The 12341-nt window shown below is 42.4% G+C and overlaps 1 protein-coding gene across 1 annotated transcript in view; it reads right to left on the reverse strand.

Annotated features, from left to right (window-relative positions):
- Positions 1-5370: 5370 nt before the first annotated feature.
- Positions 5371-12341, reverse strand: part of LOC147611234 (uncharacterized) — a 74089-nt gene continuing 67118 nt past the window's right edge. The window contains exon 3 of the mRNA XM_086785041.1: positions 5371-8485. Coding sequence (XP_086641167.1) covers positions 7647-8485 — 839 coding nt within the window. The 3' untranslated portion in view covers positions 5371-7646. The remainder of the gene's footprint in view (positions 8486-12341) is intronic.

The raw sequence follows: 12341 nt of genomic DNA on the forward strand, positions 1-12341 counted from the left end.
AGAAAGTTACAAATTAAAGGTTCGAAACCTTGATCTGACAAGATAGGAGCGCAGATTCCTTGGATTTCTCCAGCAAATCATAGGTCTAGGTATATGCTTCAGCTCGGGATTTTGTTGGCAAAGCCGAAAAAGTTTAAGGTTTAGGGAGGCCCCCAAGATTAAAGCTTTGGGGTTTAGGGAGGCCCCCAAGATTAAAGCTTTGGTGTACTTGGAGTAGTCAAGCTTAAGAACTAGGGGGATCCGCTTACTCGAAGAGGTTTCTCGATTGGAAGCCTTTAGATGTAGAGCTGTTCGCATATTGTACTTGATCTTGCTGAAAGTTTTCCGAAGGAGAGAATCCGGATATCCTCTACCTCGAAGTCATTGGAAAAACAAAAGCTTTAGCTTGATGTAGCTTTGAAGCGTGCTTTCCCTGATGACATAACGCTTAAGTTCTCCAATGAGATGAAGGCTTCCTTTTGATGACTAGGATGCCAGGAAGAGAAAGGGAGGTATTGATACCTGTTCAGCTCTTTCTGAAAACAATTAGTAGAAAGCTTTCCTGTGGTTTGAAAATTAGTACCTTTGAAGAGGTGAATGTCCAAAAAATCCACAGATGAATTGGAGATGACATGTGTTATCTTGATATGCTCCTGAAGATCTATTGCATAGTTGCTAAGATGTTGAAGCAAAGTGGTGTGAGACCCATGCCAAAAACCTAAAGCGTCATCAATGTATCTTTTGTAGTAGAATAGCTCTGTTGTGGGATGTACCTGTTCTTGAAGGTTTTCTAAATAACATAGAAAAAGGCAGGCATAGACAACAGCAAAATTACTGCCCATAGCAGTGCGCCAAAAAGTGCCATTAAACTCAAGATAGTGGTTCTTCAGAACAAGAGAGGCAATTGTCATGATGAGGTTGAGCTCTACATGGTTGAAGTCACCCTGTATCATCTTCTTGAGGGCATGTAGTCCTTCATTGGTGGGAATACTGGGGTACAGAGATTCCACATCAAATGTGAAGAGGGTAATTTCTTGTGGTAGATAAAGCTCAGATAACTCTTTAATCAGAGTGAGGGAGTCTTTTAGCTGAAAAATACGACCAGTTACCCACGCAAACTAAAGGCTAAGATGTGGGGACAACAACTTGCCGTAAAAGAACGACTAGTTGTCCACCAAACCAAAGGCTAAGACGTGTGGACAACAACTTGCCGCAAAAGAATGACTAGTTGTCCACCAAACCAAAGGCTAAGACGTGGGGACAACAACTTGCTGCAAAAGAATGACTAGTTGCCCTCAAAAATAAAGGTAAGGGGAAGGGAAGGTGCATCAATCGAAATGACACTTAGCATGCCACACAATATGACATTATGCCAGATCGAAGGAGCATACTCAGCAGAAAGACACTAAACCAGCCAAATTAATGACCAAGTGCCTCTTGCTAAGCACCAAAACAATGGCCTTACTCACACACACAAGAAAGACACTTTACTAGCCCAAAAAAGGACTACGTGCCTCACATACACAAAACACAAGACAATATTTGATTTAAGAGACAAAAAAAACTTAAAAAAGTCGATTTCTTGTATTAACTTGAGGGTGTAGTTCCAAACTAGTTTCTCTCTAGAGTGAGCTCTTCAGTGGAACACCCAAGTTTAAGATTACAAGAATGAGAGCTCTCCCTTATGTAGAGAGGGGAGGACTAGCTTTTGCCTCTTTGCATGTGAGATAATTCAGCCTTTTGCTGTGAAAAAGCAAGCTTAGGACATAAAGAACCCAATGCAACAAACGGCGCTCGAATCGGATAAGTAGAGCTCTCTAAACAACTAAAAGAAGCTCAATAGCATCTCATGCAAGCTAGGGGTTTTGAACTCATGACCCCATTCATTAGAGTCACAAGCCTTAACCATTAGGCTAGAGTGGACATGTTGACTCTACATGCAAAAATAAGTTACATAAGACTAGAGAGATGCATAAAATAGGTGGAGGGTTTTCCCGATAGCAGAACCAAAATGGGAGGTCTAATATGCTGTTAAGCCGATGCTCCCAAAGGTTGCTTTACATGGTGGGTCCATGCTAAAAATAGTACTTACTAAAAATAGTAATTACTAAAAATAGAAAGTTACAAATTAGAGGTTCGAAACCTTGATCTGACAAGATAGGAGCGCAGATTCCTTGGATTTCTCCAGCAAATCATAGGTCTAGGTATATGCTTCAGCTCGGGATTTTGTTGGCAAAGCCGAAAAAGTTTAGGGTTTAGGGAGGCCCCCAAGATTAAAGCTTTGGTGTACTTGGAGTAGTCAAGCTTAAGAACTAGGGGGATCCGCTTACTCGAAGAGGTTTCTCGATTGGAAGCCTTTAGAAGTAGAGCTGTTCGCATATTGTAGTTCATCTTGCTGAAAGTTTTCCGAAGGAGAGGATCCGGATATCCTCTACCTCGAAGTCGTTGGAAAAACAAAAGCTTTAGCTTGATGTAGCTTTGAATTTTTAAGAGATTTCATGCAAAGGCAATTTGTGTTTAGAGCAAAAAAACAGATGAATCTTTGACACAAGCAATATCCTAGTTGCAACAAGAATGCACTCAACACTATGAGCATCTGTTTTCCAAACCAACCCCTCCTCCTCATCAAGCACTTAAAGCTCAAGACAAATTTTTGGATCATGTATGCCCCATCTTGCATATTGATGATGCAACCGAATCGGAGGATCCTTTATCTAACATTGAATTGGATGATGCGTTGAAGACACCTAGTAAATGGAAATCTTCTAGTTGCATTGGTTTGACTTTGGAGATCTTTTTCACTTTTTGGGTTGATCTCAAAGATATTATCCTTCGGATGATTAACCATGGATGGCAATATCAACAACTTTCCCCATCGAAAAAGCATCACATTGTTAGATTGATTCCAAAAGAGAAATTATGTGAAGGTTTTGCTCATGGCATTGTTAGATTGATCCCAAAAAAGAAATTATGTTAAGGTTTTGTTGATCAAAGGCCAATAACAATGATGTTGATGATCTATAAGCTTATTGCCAAAAAGGTAGTTCACAGAGCTAAAGGTGTCTCGCATGCAAGCCTACATCCAAGGCAATTTGGATTTGTCCCTAGATGGCAAATTAATGACATCATCTCCAATGCCCTTATTGCTATTGAATATGCAAGATATTATCATTAGGATGTTTTGATCTTGCAAATGGATGTGGTAAGAGCTTTTGACACAGTAGTGGGATATAATTCCTTAGACAATGTCTAAAATGGGATTTGGACCTAAATAAGTCCATGTTATATACTGTTGTACTCAAATGCCTTGTCAGTGTATTATTGGTAAAGATCTGTCAAGGCCTTGGACATTGGGCAGCTCTGTGAGGCAAGGTTGCCCTTCCCACATTTGTTGTGGTTTTACCCTCATTCTAGACCATTGATGGATCGCATCTTGCAACTTTTGAGGATCAGATTTCCAGCTCAAAGATTTGAAATTCCTTTTGGATATATGGCAAAATTTCCCCCCATCCCAATCTTCTCTTCTATTTCATCTCATCAGATTTTGGCCCTTGTGGACTATATGAGCTCATAGAAATCATGCCTTTCTGAGCCATCAGTCTTTTCAGCCATTGGCAATCATTGTATTATAGTTGTGCCATGAGGGTGACTTGGATGTTCAGGGCTCGTCTCTGCTAAACCGGATCTTGCCCCTTTAGAGGTGGGCTGGAGGCCAAATGCCTCTAGGTAGAGTTGCAATATCTTAGGTGAACCTGCCAGTTCATCCTCTTCCATCCACTGGGCATCGAGTACAGGATAGTTCTTAAACTTTACTCGATAACGTATGGATACTCTACCTCTTATCTTTCTATCATGGTGAGCCATGATTTGTTCTGGAATCAAGATTTCATCCTGTTCTTCAACCTCGGGCTGTGTAACATCCTCGAGATCCTTAGGAATTTCCCCATGAAAGGGCTTTATCAAGCTCACATGGAATGCATTATGAATAGTCCATGAAGGGGGGACCTTCAACCTATAGGCAACATCACTGATCTTCTCTTGTATCTGGAAGGGACCATAGTACTGCATATTCAGCTTTGTGTACAATCTGATTTTTCCCTTCTTAGTTCTCAACCTTGCTTTGTGAAAACGCAGCAAGACCCAATCATCTTTCTTCAAGATCAATTCTCTTCTTTTCCTATCTACTACCCTCGTGTTTGTCCTGACTCCTCTGAAGAGCATGCTTGACTTTTTCATATGCTGTTTTCAAAAAAAGGAAAAGAAACCTTTATATTTAACTAAAGGGTTTACTTTTATCTAAGGGGAGATGCACTTGTAGCTGTATACAAGCTGGTCATTCGCGGATCCCTGTCACTGACAATTGACTCAAGCATACCATGGTACTTAAAGATGTTTTGCATGAAGATCTTTGCCATGTGATCCGCTGTAATTTTCCTTCTCACTGGTACAAAGTGTACTTGTTTGCTAAATCTGCAAATTATGGTCCAAATACCATCATGTCCAGTGGGTGTGCAAGGTAAGTCAAAGATGAAATCCATCGCAATGCTCTGCCATGGCCTATCTGGAATAGGCAAGGGCTGAAGTAAACCAGTTGTCTTTTACTTGTCATACTTCACCTTCTGACAAGTGACACATGTTTTGACAAAATTTTCCACATCCTTTCTCAGTGAAGGCCAATAGAAGTAATGCTCAACTGCCTTTATTGAAGCATCTATACCCTTGTGTCCAGCATACGGAGGGCTATGTCTCTCTGTCATAACCTTCTGCTTCAATTGCTCTGTGACACACAGCTTACCATGCATCATCAAGAATCCCTCTTTCAAAGAGTAATGGTCATGCCTCTGACCCTCTGTAAGCTGATCATAAATGCGGGCAAATGCTTCATCAGTAGCATACTGATCTTTCATGTCATCCAACTCACTATGATAGGCAATAGACACTGCATTAACCCATGGTTTCTTGGACATGGCCTCAGTGTGAGGCTTCCGTGAAAGAGCATCTGCTACCACATTTTTCTTTCCTAGCACAGGAATGATCTGAAAATGAAACATGGAAAGAAAATTTGCCCATCTCATGTGCTTCTCTGAGTGAGAAAGTACCGTAGTGATTGTTGATCAGTCTGTACATACAAATCAACACCCAACAGATAGTGCTTCCAAACTGTAAGTGCATGTACAACTGACAACAACTCTTGCTCATACACATTCATGCTATGTTCAGCATTTTGGAGCAGCCTGCTCTCATATACTACCACTTTGCCTTCCTGCATCAATACTGCACCGATGCTACGCCCACTAGCATCACACTGTAACACAAAAGGATTATGCAAGTCTGGTAATATAATAACTGGATGTGAGCAGAGTCTTTCTTTCAGCTTTTCAAAGGCTGCAATTTCTTTTTCTTTCCTTCTGAAAAGGACAAGCTTCTTTGACAGAGCATGCAGAGGTGATGCAATCTCTGCAAAGTGACGTATGAACCATCTGTAATATGAACAAAGACCCAAGAAACTACGTACGTCATCTATATTCTTTAAGTCTGGCCAATTCCTTATGGCTTCAAGCTTAGCTGGATCCATCCTAACACCAGCCTTGGAAATGATGTGACCCAGGAAGGGGATCTCTATCATAAAGAATTCACTTTTCTTACCATTCACAAGCAACTTATGCTTGCAAAGCTCTGCAAATACCACATCTAAATGCATTTCATGCTCTTTCTGATCCTTAGAGTACACTATAATGTCATCAAAGAAAGTGCCCACAAACTTTCTGTGCTCTCTAAAGATCCTGTCCATCATCTTGTTGAAGGTAGCAGGAGCATTGGTCAACCCAAATGGCATGACCAAGAACTCATAAAGTCCAAAGGTAGTCCTGAATGCGATTTTGTGCACAACCTCAAGCCTAATCCTTATCTGATGATAGCCACTCTTCAGATCAATGCGACTGAAGATGGGAGAACCTTCCAACCTATCCAGTATGTCATCAATGCGAGGTATGGGGAACCTGTTCTTGATGGTAATCTTCCTGAGGGCCCTATAATCAATACACATTCTCCAGGATCCATCCTTCTTGTGCACTAGAAGGACAGGAGAACAGTATGGGGAAGAACTTAGCTGAATCAGCCCCTTCTGTAGCAACTCATGTACCTATGACATAATCTCCTCCTGTTGGGCTGCACTGACACGGTATGGGGGCCTATTTGGTGGAGAACTATCAAAAATGATATCTATAGGATGGTCTTCAGGCCTTTCTGGGAGTAGTTCATCTGGCAAGGATCAGCAAGCTGAAATAAAAATTCAGACTGAACTTTTTCCAGCTTGGAAGTAGATCCTTTCGTCATTGGTTGTGATTCTTTTACAAATATCAAGTACCCTGAAAAATGATTTTTCATTATAGATGAAATAGCAGAAACCGATACAACTGGGACTGAATCCCCATGTGTCTTTACATTCAGCACTTTTACTTTACCCTTGTGGGTTACAGTGATTGTCTTCTCAAAAGTATCAATTACAAATTTATGATCATAGTGCCAAGGCATTCCAAGTAATACATCACATCCAGGCAAAGGCATAATATAAAAATCATCAGTATCCACATAATCCTGGATATGCATCCTGAGCTTTCCAATGATGGGAGTGACAGGTGTTGAGAGTTCAAGATTAGCCATGTTGGCCCCATCTCCTCTGCACATATGCCCAATTTCTCTGCAAGTTCAGGAGATATAAAATTTGCCTTTGCTCCATTATCAAAGAAGAACAAACAATGTTCATCTCTGATCTTTCTCCAAGTCCTGCACAAAGTTGCTCTTTTCTCATCTTGAGTGTCCCCAATCACATCTAGCACTAAACCTGCACTTGGCTTGGGTTTCTTTCCCTTTGGATCATCTCTGGCATCCCCCTTTGCTTCCCCCTCTGAGGCTGCATTTTCTTTCTTTGTTGGGCAATTGTACCATCTGTGGCCTGACTGTTTGCATACAAGGCATTTCCCCTCTTGCATCAGCTTTTTCTTCTCATCCTCTGACAGATGACATAAGGGCTGCTCCCTTCTTGCTCCAGCTACAAACCTTGACTTGTACATCGTTTTGTCAGACTTATTGAACCTTTTGTACTCTGGCTTCGCTGTCTTTTTATAATCCTCTTTGGGTGGCCTGCTGTAATTGTCCTTTTGGCTGCCCCTAAAGCCAGAGACTTTGCCCTGCATCAAGGCATATGCTGTGGTAGCTGTATCAATAAGCTGTGTCATGTTAGAGACTTTGGTTTTGATACAATAGGAGCACCAAAGGTCGGAATTTAGCCCTGAAAATTGGTACCCCTAGGTTAAATGTGGTCCTGGTCAGTATGATCACGTCCCCGTGACATGAGGTGGCCCAAAAAATAAAAGGAGGAATGAGCAATCAACAAGTAGATAATAGGACCTTTTGTGTTCAAGAGCACCATGAACCAACAGCTCACTTTCCCACAGCTTCAATACAAAACCATGCACAGCATCAATATGCTTTACAAATCTGATGCAACATCCACACAACCTCTCTTCCACTGAAAAACCCAAGTTACTCAGTGCACAGTGCGTGCATACAAGGGTGTGTAGAACAGTCAACTGTAAGTTCAAACCATCTGATGATGCGTTGAAATGGATTACGGAAGTCAAGGCTACAAATATAAACAGGAAGAACTATTGGTTATCTTCAGTGGAAGCAGATTCTATTGGGGACCATTTCAGATCCAAATCTGCATCTTCAACAGGCACTTCCCCATCAATCCAAGCCTGAGAATCTTTGAGAAATGTAGACAGTAACTTAGCATCTGCAGAATCAGTCCAATAATCAAAATTGTACTTCTCAAGATCCAGAGATGGAGGTAAACTGCCATCCAGCCTTGCCTTGTAAATTCCGACTTTCGCATGAACACACATCACACGTTTGAAGGGGCGATTCAGATTGTTGAAGGTCATGAGTCTGCCTTCAAGATCACCAAATACCATGTTGTCAAACTGTGTCTTTGTATCAGCGTCCATGAAACTGTCCAGGCTCCGATTCAGTGGCTTTCTTAGTTTCATTTGACTTAGTTTTTGTGTGACAAGATTTTTATCCAATATGTGAATATGAAATGAATTCAGATCATTGCTCCAAGAAAACACTATCTGGAAAACGTTGAATGCTTCCTCAATAGCTCTATTCCAAAGCAGGCCATTTCGGGGATCTTGAATATCATTGATACCAAAAATATGAGATTTAGCCCTATCCTTTCTTACCAACAAATGAGCTGCTGTAATCCACTTTCCTGGAAGCCTGAGACCAGTAACCATGCATCTTAGGGGCTTCTCTGGAACATCCACATTCTGCTTGTCAACCTCGTCACCATAGTATGCTACCAGATTGTTCCTGAACTGCACAGTATCTTCTGTTGTGACTGAACTGGAAATATCTCCCCAAAATGTCAACCATAGTGAGGCAAACACTCCACTTTCCAACTTGCGCTGACCAGCAATTAATTGCTTCAGCATCTTAGTCACTGCAACACAAAAAGAACTCAGTACAATAAATTACATGATGCAAGGACATGTTCCACTATTTACTCAACCTTTTTAGTATGATTTGCTATTTGAAAAAACAACGTGAACGAAAAAATAACTCATTCTAAGAAATATGGGCAAGAGATTTGAGCTCCCTAGCTCAGTCAACCAAGGGCCCTATCATTTTCTCTCAGGTGTTGGTGCAGCTCATGCAAATGGCAACATCAGGTTTACACGCTTCCTTCACTCACTCTAAGTCCACCATACTTTTATCTTTTTGCAAAAACAAAGGCACTTCTATTGATTGAAGTAGAGTAATGCTGGCTACAAATACCCCCATGGGAAGAAGAACCTACTGATCTGAAACACTAAGATCACAAGAGTCTAGACAGATTGAGGAATACCCACCCAAGCTGGCTGCTCTATAGGGGGGACTACCTCATGCAACTTCCCTTCCCCCCCCCCCCCCCCCCTTTTTTTCCTTATTTTGAAGAAGGGCCTGTTGGGGTAAAGGCACTATGCCCACCCTTATAGTGTGTACAAGCCCATAAGTTATAGTACGTAGTACACTTAGTACTTTTAATGTACTAAGTGCACTATGTGTACTAGTGCAATATACATGTGTGATAGGGGAGTCACACACTCATCATCATGAGTTGACTTATCCCCACAACTCTCTCTCTCTCTCTCTCTCTCTCCCTTGTTCTCTCTGTGTATGTCTCCCACACATGACACTCTAACCCCTATTCTTCTTCTCCCATTCAACTGGTATCAGAGCTTAGTGATCCCTCCCTCTTCCCTCTTCACCTTGATAGCTGAACGAGCTGTACTGTAGCTGGCTGTCACCCTCATTAGGTGAGTCGTACTGTTCCATGCACTTGGCCCTTGTTTTGTTGCTGTCATACTACAGCTGTGGCAGAGAGCGCTGAGCAGCGCACAGCACTGAAGAGATAGTGCAGGGCATCAACGCTCACAGCAAGTCGTGACAGCGTGAGCAGCTTGCAACAGGCGCCTGGCCACTAGGCGAAGGCAGCGCTGGCCCTTGTTCACTATCGGCAACGAGGACAGACGAGAAGAGCTCGTGATTGAAGGCTACAGGCGAAGACGGCGCTACTTTGAGTCGGCGGCAGCTGGTAGGCAGGTGAGCGAAGAAGGTGGCGGCAACTTTGAAGCGGCGGCATACACGTGAACGTTCCCGTGTAAGGTTTGCCACCGACATCACTGGCGCTAGAGGGAGGGCATGAACCTCCGCCTTACCAGCGCAGGTCTATCCGCCTCACCAGCGCAGGAGCTCACGCAGTGGAAGATCGATAGCTTGGCTCCTTGCTCCTTCAGGCGCTCCGATGCATTCAAAGTGGGGCTTTGGAACTGAGCTCCTCAACTATTGCCCATCTGCACAGAACAGCAGCAGCATCATCACCCCCTTTTCCTGCAACAACAAAATTCAGCCTGCAAATTGAAGAAAAATCAAAAATTACAAGGTATTTTCCTCAATTTTTTTTTGGGATTTGCAATTGAGCAAGTACAATCAATAATTGAGCAGGTACAGGTGCCAAATTGCTCAATTTTTTGAGCAAAATTGGCAAAATTGGGTGACATTGATCACAATCAGGATCAATTTGCAGGAAATTGGATGTCGAAATTTGGGGCTTTTGATGTAATTGTGCAATTAAGCACTCATACATGCTGTATGATGTGAGAAATCGCACATTTGGGCAATAAATTTGCAGTGGGAGTAGTTTCTAGATACATGGCTAAACCTGGCAAGAAGCATTGGGAAGCAGTGAAAGGTGTCATGAGATACCTGAAGGGCACACAGGATATGTGCATTTGTTTTGGCAAACAGGATGCATTAGTGCATGGTTACACGGATTCGGATTATGCCGGTCATCCAGATAACCGGAAGTCTACTACCGGTTATGTGTTTACATTCACAGGAGGTGCTGTGTCATGGATATCCAGGATGCAGAAGTGCACTGCCTTATCTACTACAGAGGCCGAGTATATTGCAGCCATAGAGGCTTGCAAGGAGGCATTATGGCTATCTCGGTTAGTGGTTGATTTGGGTTATACAGGGGATATTCCATTGTTGCATTGTGACAGTCAAAGTGCCATTCAGTTGGCAAAGAACCCTGTTTTTCATGCAAAGACGAAGCATGTGGATGTGAAGTATCACTTCATCAGAGAGGTGATAGAGAACAAGCAAATTCAGCTTGTTAAGATTCATACGGATGACAACCCGGCTGATCTGTTGACAAAGAGCTTGCCTCCAGAACGGTTTGCTCATTGCAGACACTTGATGGGCATTGGATGAGGCCAGTTTCAGCCTTGATATGGCCTTGTATATTATCATGTACATGCTGATTTTTTTTCTTTTCCTTTACTTAAGGGCACTTTGCCTTTAAGTGGGAGGTTGTTGGGGTAAAGGCACTATGCCCACCCTTATAGTGTGTACAAGCCCATAAGTTATAGTACATAGTACACTTAGTACTTTTAATGTACTAAGTGCACTGTGTAAAGGCACTATGCCCACCCTTATAGTGTGTACAAGCCCATAAGTTATAGTACATAGTACACTTAGTACTTTTAATGTACTAAGTGCACTGTGTACTAGTGCAATATACATGTGTGATAGGGGAGTCACACACTCATCATCATGAGTTGACTTATCCCCACAACTCTCTCTCTCTCTCTCTCTCCCTTGTTCTCTCTATGTATGTCTCCCACACATGACACTCTAACCCTAATTCTTCTTCTCCCATTCAGGGCCGGTGGGGGGGACTATCTAGGTACAAAATGTCTCATATCTTATAAAAGTCGAAGAAGTCATTAGGAATCCCTAGTTTCCACATCTCACAAGGCCAACTGTACTCAGATCTACCATACAGCAGCTTTTTGGTAAGGAAACTTGTCGAATAGGGGTTCAAGCACAACATAATGAGTGTAAGGATGGAGGTAAAAAGAAAGTCTAATGCTGGCTCCAAGTCCAATCCCAAGAAGGAGACCAGAGGGAAAAATGCTAATAGGCATCCTCTTCCTAATGGTTACATCTTCTCCTCTTCCAAGTATCACCATACTGCAGTGGAATGTTGTGTGCAAGATAGAAGAACAGGGCTCTGCAGAGAACTATTTTGTTGCAGAAACCTGACATTGTATTGCTACATGAAATAAAGACGGCAATCTCAGAAATTCCTACTTAATGATCACTATATAGCATGGATCAATGCCCCTATTAGGGGGTCAGGTGGTATTGCCAGCCCAGCTAGAAGGAATTTGAAAAGCAAGCTGTGGATAAAGAAGAGACAGGAGGTGTTGGTGGATATCAGCTTGCCGTCCAGGAAGCTTAGACTCTTGAATGTCTATGCGCCAAATGAATCTACTGATAAGAGCCAATCTCTGCACCTCGTTGCAAGGGGTGGACAATGACGTGGACTTCATTATTGTAGGAGATTTCAATTCACTGAAAATGACAAGGACAGATCCCACCCCAAAAGGGATATGCTTCAGTTGCAAAATGGAATGCTCTAACCAGGAAATTTGACCTCAAAGATGTATGGGACTTTGAATGGGGTGCAAGGATGAACAGTTCGTCTTGCAACAGGGAAAGCAGTGGAGAGGAGCACGATTGGACAAAATGCTAGTCTCTAACAAAGGTTGGTGGTTAACACCAAACTCTCAAGCTTACAAGATATCTGACCACTTTCCACTACTAAGTAGGCTGGTAATGAGCAAAAGTCACTTACAACGTGGCCCAATACCATTCGAACTGAATATCAGTGCCTTGAAGATAAGGGGTTCCTGAAGTAGGTTTAAAAGGCTTGGACAGGCAAGGTGGTGTTCATTCACCAAGGGCTT

The sequence above is a fragment of the Cibotium barometz genome, chromosome 47 (genome assembly GCF_041138505.1).
Source record: "Cibotium barometz isolate CiBa-2024 chromosome 47, ASM4113850v1, whole genome shotgun sequence".
Classification (NCBI taxonomy): Eukaryota; Viridiplantae; Streptophyta; class Polypodiopsida; order Cyatheales; family Cibotiaceae; genus Cibotium; species Cibotium barometz.